The 6,824-nt window shown below is 42.9% G+C and overlaps 1 protein-coding gene across 2 annotated transcripts in view; it reads left to right on the plus strand.

Annotated features, from left to right (window-relative positions):
- Socs7 (suppressor of cytokine signaling 7) overlaps positions 1 to 4,922 on the plus strand; it is a 43,011-nt gene extending 38,089 nt beyond the window's left edge. For both annotated transcript variants that reach the window (XM_026386981.1, XM_026386982.1), the window contains 3 exons: positions 1,078 to 1,213; positions 1,550 to 1,700; positions 4,596 to 4,922. In XM_026386981.1, the coding sequence (XP_026242766.1) occupies positions 1,078 to 1,213; positions 1,550 to 1,670 (257 nt within the window). In that variant the 3' untranslated portion in view covers positions 1,671 to 1,700; positions 4,596 to 4,922. The remainder of the gene's footprint in view (positions 1 to 1,077; positions 1,214 to 1,549; positions 1,701 to 4,595) is intronic.
- Positions 4,923 to 6,824: the final 1,902 nt, after the last annotated feature.

The raw sequence follows: 6,824 nt of genomic DNA on the forward strand, positions 1-6,824 counted from the left end.
GTTCAGGGGAGGTGCTGTTCTTTTTGTTTTGTTTTGTATCAGTGATTGAACCCAGAGGTGCTTAACCACTGAGCCACATCCCCAGCACCCCCACCTTTTTTCGATTTTTAACTTTGAAACAGGATCTCTCTTAGTAAGGGCCTCGCTAAATTGCTGAGGCTGACTTGGAATTTACAATCCTCTTACCTCAACCTCCCAAGCTTCTGGGATTACAAGCATGCATTACCATGCCCTGCAAGATGCCCGTTCTTAAAGGAAATAATCATTCCCTAAAAACCTGACCCCCTCCTGGGAGACCAATTCCTTCTAAGAATGGAGCCCCATGATGTAATCATTTTCTACTGGACCCCTTCTTTTAAAGATTCTACCACTCTACCTGTCATTGCCACAGAGGGTCCAAGCTTCTGACACATGACCCTTTGGTGTGTAACAAACCATATCCAAACCATAGCACTTCGGAACAGTCTAAGTTCTCACCAGGGTACTGCTAGATAATGCTGAATAAGTATCTCCAGTTCCCAGTGGGGAGGATTTTGTTCCTTGCCATTCACTGAGATCAATAGGCCTGAGATTGGCACTAGGCCCTAGGCAAATTCTCTAGCTTGACATTATTCACTGGACTATTCTGTGGAGCAAGACACTCAACTGTTATGCTGGGGAAGCTGGACACAGTAGCGCATGCTTGTAATCCTAGAGACTTGGGAAGCTAAGGCAGGAGGATGGCAAGTTCTAGGCCATCTTGGGCAACTTAGCAAGACCATGTCTCAAAAAATAGAATAGGCTGGGGATGTAGCTCAGGGTACAGTGCCCCTGGGTTCAATTCCCAGTATTGGGGGGTGGGGAATGATACTGGGGAGACCTTCAGGAGGGAGAATAAATCCCCTTCAATGTGAAATATGGGAGTGCTGCTTCTGCAAATGGAAATCCATGGTCCTTTTGTAACTGAACTACTTTTGCACAATACATATATGAACTATAAAGAAGCACCATTTCCCTTCCCTGGATTCTTTTCATGAGGAAGTTGTGGTCAGCTGCATTGTTCCCTCTGAATATTTCCTTTTGTTTTCATTCCTGAAGGACTGCCACCAACTCCAGTCCAGCTGCTCTATCCAGTGTCCCGATTCAGCAATGTCAAATCCCTCCAGCACCTTTGCAGATTCCGGATCCGACAACTCGTTCGGATAGATCATATCCCGGATCTCCCACTGCCTAAGTACAATGGGGACATAGGATTGGGGCAGGAAGGGGTGGGGGGTAAATTACAAATGTCAGTCATACCTGCAGGCTGCTTACACAGGCAGACATTGGCATAAAATATTTATAGGCATATCCTTTCACCTTTGCAGTATTTTAACACCTAATTCTAGAATTATCATACTGTAGCCAAAAGGCCCTCTGCAGGCTCTTTGAAGAGTGCAGTGGGAATGGTAAGAGTAAGGGAGTCAGGGCTGGCTCAGAGGTAGAAGAGTGCTTGCCTAGCATTCGTAAGAACATTATGTACAATTAACACTATATGTGTCCTTCTTGTTTTTTTGTTTTTTTTTGACAGACCTCTGATCTCTTATATTCGAAAGTTCTACTACTATGATCCTCAGGAAGAGGTATACTTGTCTCTAAAGGAAGCGCAGCTCATTTCCAAACAGAAGCAAGACATGGAACCCTCCACGTAGCGAGGGGCCCCCTGCTGGTCACCACCAAGGGTAGGACCTCTCTGTGTTAATGTTCAGCCTTGGGCAGTTACCATGCATTGAACCTTACACCTGCCCCTCTCTGGCAGTTCCCCATGTGATACCCCTGATCTAGGCATCTGCCCATAGTATTACCAAATCTGATAGATGACCTCCCCAAGGGGGCACATGCTCCATTTGGGAGAAAGGCAGACAAACATGAAAGGCTTAAAGAATATTTGCCAAGCAACATGCCAGCTAATTACAGAATATAAGTGAGGAGGACACACTGTTGTAGCTAAATGCAGCCTTCTCTCATACTTGCCTTGCCTATCTCCTTGCGGTTGCACAAACAATACAAGGTAGGAAACAAAGCAGGAAAACAAAGGGGAAGAAAACTTCATCAAAGGGAATGTAAACATGCCTTTCATTGTAATGGGCACACACTTCAGTGAGAACTCCACCTAGTCTCATGGTGTGATATGGGGATGAGGAAAAACATCCTGCCCTTCTATTTGAAGTCCTCTTTGGGCCACTGCAAAGTAAATTGCTGAAGAGAATAAATTAAATGAATTAACTGAGGAATTCATTTTTCTAAGAGGCTATTCTATCATTGCTACACTGAGTTCTACTCTTTTATTTTCTCATGAAATGTCTTGAAATATTGGTTTGTGCATGTGAATTCTAATTTGTCTTTTAAGTTACACTAAAAAGTTAAGGCAAGTAGGGAACAGACTTGCAGGGAGCTAATTCTGGTGGTGCTGGCTAAGAGTAAGAGTTCACATTCTATTATCTTCTTCCAGTTCACAATGTTTTTCCTCTTACTGTAGGGTGTTGTTTCTTTTTGTTTATTTGTTTGGTTGGTTAGTACTGGGAATTGAACCCAGGGGCATATTACACTGAGCTACATTCTCATTATTTTGAGACAGGGTTTTGCTCAGAGCTGAAGGTCCCATTAAATTGCTAAGCTTGGTCTCAAACACATGATAAGAGAGAGAGAGAGAATTTTTAATATTTATTTTTTAGTTTTCGGTGGACATAACATCTTTATTTTATTTTTATGTGGTGCTGAGGATCGAACCCAGCGCCCCGCGCATGCCAGGCTAATGCTTGAGCCACATGCCCAGCCCCCCATGGATTTTCTTTAGCCATGACTGAGGTCAGCCTAGCTTTGTCTTCTCTTTGCTCCAGAAATCCCAGATCCTGCGCTGCTATGGGAAAGTATGTGAGCCAGGCTAACAGGGATTAATAGGGAGAAGGGATGACTAAGAGAGACCAAGAAATGGAGACTCTGAGAGGCTGCAGAGTTTTAAGGAATCCTGGATTCTGTGTACATTCCTTTATCATACTGTGTTAGCTTTCTATCACTCTGACAACATATTTGAGATGAACAACTTAAGTAATTTTAGAGGTTTCCATTCAAAGTTAGTTGGCTCTGTTGCTTTTGGAGCTATGGAGAGAGTGTGTGGTAGAGCAAAGCTGCATACCTCGTGGTGGCGGGAAGCAAAAAGAGAAAGGGGTTAGAGTCCCAATATATCTTTCAAATCCACACCCCCAGTGACCTAACTTCCTTCTAGGTCCCACCTCAAATAGTGCCACAGGCTGGTGACTAAAGCTTTTAACACATGACCTGTGGGGGATATTAAAGATCCAAACCATAATGCATATCTTCTATTATACAGACTGTATGCTTTGGAAGTAACTCCTAAAATGTATCCAAGTGCTCTGATGTCTAGAACCTTGTGGTGGCTTTGCAGTCAAGAATGGGGTGGGAAGGTAGTTTAGAACATGGGAGTCCACCTCTGTGACTGCTCTGCTAAAGGGTAATAGAACCCTTCAGCAAAAAGCACCAATTCTGTGAGTGCTATGTCCTGGGAAGAACCCACATAAATAGGAGCTCAATCAGAGAAAGGCCTCATGGCAGTGGAGGACTCTGAATTCATCCTACAGAAAGTAACTGAGAGGACCAGAAATATGATTAACCTAAAGCAAATAAGCCTACAATTAACCTAGAGAAAGAACCTAGAAGGCTGGGGATATAGCCTAGTGATAGAGCACTTTCCTAGCAGCATGCTCAAAGCTCTTAGTTTGATCCCCAGCACTGTTTTAAAAAAAAAAAAGCTGGGGCTGGGGTTGTGGCTCAGCGGTAGAGCACTCTCCTAGCATGTGCGAGACCCTGGGTTCGATCCTCAACACCACATAAAAAAAAACCAAATAAACAAATAAAGGTATTGTGTCTAACCAAAAAATAAATATTTAAAAAAAAATACTAATTTAAAAAAAAAAAAAAGCTGGGCACAATGGCACATGCCTATAATCCCAGAGGCTTGGGAGGCCTCTAGGATTATTATCATTCTGAGATTATCATTTCTCTGTGTGGAAAACTCACCGTGAAGGCAGGAGGATCATGAGTTCAAAGCCAGTCTCAGCAACAGCAAGGCACTAAGCAATTTGTGAGACCCTGTCTCTAAATAAAATACAAAATAGGGCTGGGGATGTGGCTCAGTGGTCGAGCACCCCTGAGTTCAATCCCCAATCAAAAAAAAAAAAAAGCATCTATTTTGGCAATCAAGTCATGGGCTTCTAAGACCCTTTTAACAGTACCATTATCACATTCTCAGCCAGATATAATATGTGTGGAAGCATTTGGCTATCCAGGCTTCGTTTTCCTTTTTCTGTTTTTTTATTTTTTTGAGACGGGGTCTTGCTATGTTACCCAGGCTGGTCTTGAACTCCTGGGTTCAACTGGTCTCCCATCTCAGCCTCCTGAGCAGTTAGGACTATAGGCAAGCTCTGTGACTACTCTCCTTTTGAGATATGCTTCTCCACCTCTAGCAGCTAGGTCTTTTGTTCTATCTGGGTTCTACTCTGTTGAACTGGTCTAATATATATATATATATTTTTTTTTTTTTTTTTTTTTTCACCTAGGCATTTGGTTACCAAGCTCCAGTTTGAAGAACCAATTGAAGCTACCATGAAAAGAAGAATAGGAAGGTTTGGGATTCTATGTTCAAAGACTATGGTTTCTCCTGCAGCCCCTGGGGCTTGGAAGAAGCACACAACCAGAGTCTGAGTTGGGGACTCCACCATTCATATCCACCCATGGTATCCCAGAACTAGATGAGCTCTTTGAAAAACTGGAAGAAGTCTCAACACTGTTTGTTTTCAGAAGTTTTGTTTTCAATATTTGCATTTCTCAGTATGGAAAACTCACCTTAAAGGCAGCTGGGTTTTGGAAGTGGTGTAAAGGGTGAGCAGGTCCAAAGAAGGGCAGGGAGGAAAGGAGGCACCATTCACATTCAGTTGGTGCCAAAGGTAGAGTTAGGGTCTTCACCATGGACTTTGCATTATGGAGGAGAAGCCAGAGAAGTGCAAACAGGATTAGAAGCTGGAAGGGAGGAGAATCTGCTTCTCATTGTTAGCTTTAGTAGGAGAGAAAGGAGGGCAGGTAGTCTGGAAGAAAAGATTGTTGGATAAAAACTGGCAAATGGCCTTTGCTAGAGGAAGTAGTGACTCCCTACATCCTTTCCTTTTTAGGGTTTAGGAACCTAACTTCAGAATCACCTCTCTTGGAAGCTGTATTTGTTTTGTTTTACTTAATTCCTTAAGCTCTAAGACCTGAAGTTAACCCTGTTTTCCCTTCACCCTCCTTAGTCCCTTCCTCTGAGGTAATTGTACATTTCACTCCAGTCATGGGAACATCATTCCTATTGCTTTCACCAGCTGTCAAGAAAATAGTGTTTCTCATCACCTGAGTAGTTCAGAGCTCTAGTCATGGAGTCATTCCGTGTTTAATGGAGCATGCTTCCAGATTCTTCATGGAAAACTCTATCTACGATTTAGGAGTCAGCATTACCTCCATATGTCTGTCAGAGAGTGAGAGGGAATGTGGAGGAAGGTGAGAAGCAAAGCTATTGTGCTCTTCTTAGAAGAAACCTTGAATGTACCAGCCTTAATGGGATTTCCTTAGTTCAGGGGAAGAGAGCGTCATATCTTGTGTTTTTAGGTTTATCATTGTCGTGCCACTTCTATGACGGGAGGTAGCAAGGGCTTCTTCATTTTCCTGCATTCATTCTAGCAACCCAGACATTTCCTGAGTCAGTTTCCTTTGCCCTCCATTCTTTGGGAAGTCTTGTCAGATGCTGATTTGAGAGTTGCCTGTTTTCTAGGTGAATATGGAAGGGGAAGGAGAAAAACTCAGTACTTTTCAGTCGTCTTTAAGTTTTTTGCACCTGATCATTGTCAAATTATAAAACATTGTGAGTTTGCTTTCCTCCAGTTATTCTACAGAGAGGTTTGCTATTGAGATGTCATAGCATAGTTGGGCTGTTGGGTCTTATTACTTTTCTACAGGAAATGTTCCACCAAACTTGGGTCCCCTGTGCTTATTTCTGCTTCAGCAAGATAAATCAGGTTTGTGGTCTGCTGATAGTTTGGGATGAGACTCCAGTGTCTTAGTAATTTATAGGACTGCCTCATTTGGAAGCACTGGCCTTTGACCTTATACCCTGCATAGAATGTCCAGTCTTCCTTCTTGTAGCTGAATATAGGGGAAACTTGAATCATTACCTGGCCATAAAGAAATGGGCCCAAAAATGAGCTTTGCAGCACAAACCTCTCCTACTTCTGATATGTCCTGTGGTATACCTTTTTTCTTTGGTCTCCAGGGAAGTATTACTAACTAAATAAGATTGGGATCCCAGAGTTCAACTAAACCTCCAGAGTCTTGCCTCTGGAGGGTAAAGTCACTCTCCATCTTATAAAAACAGTCACTCCATTGTAGAGCCTGAAGTCTGGAATCCATTGATGTTCTTTGAGTGGCTAATATGCAACTGCCTGGGATTGTTTTTCTGTCATTTTAGCCACTCATTATTAATACTTTTTTTTAAAATTAGAGTGTATGTGGCTCTGGGCTAGATACTGTGGAAAACATAAGAGGTAGAAGACATGATCCTTACCTAAGGGAGCTTTCAGGTGACTGCCACACATGAAGCAACTGGAGAGCGACTCATTGTGGCAGAGAATCATGACGTGCAGAGTGGGTGAGTTCGGGGGAGACCAGATGGTCTAGGAAAGCTCTGTGGCAGTGAGGCTTTGGGTTATAGGAGGGGGCAGTACCATGAGAAGAGAAACACATGAACAAAAGCAAGGAAACAG

Source organism: Urocitellus parryii, chromosome 7 (assembly GCF_045843805.1).
Source record: "Urocitellus parryii isolate mUroPar1 chromosome 7, mUroPar1.hap1, whole genome shotgun sequence".
Classification (NCBI taxonomy): domain Eukaryota; kingdom Metazoa; phylum Chordata; class Mammalia; order Rodentia; family Sciuridae; genus Urocitellus; species Urocitellus parryii.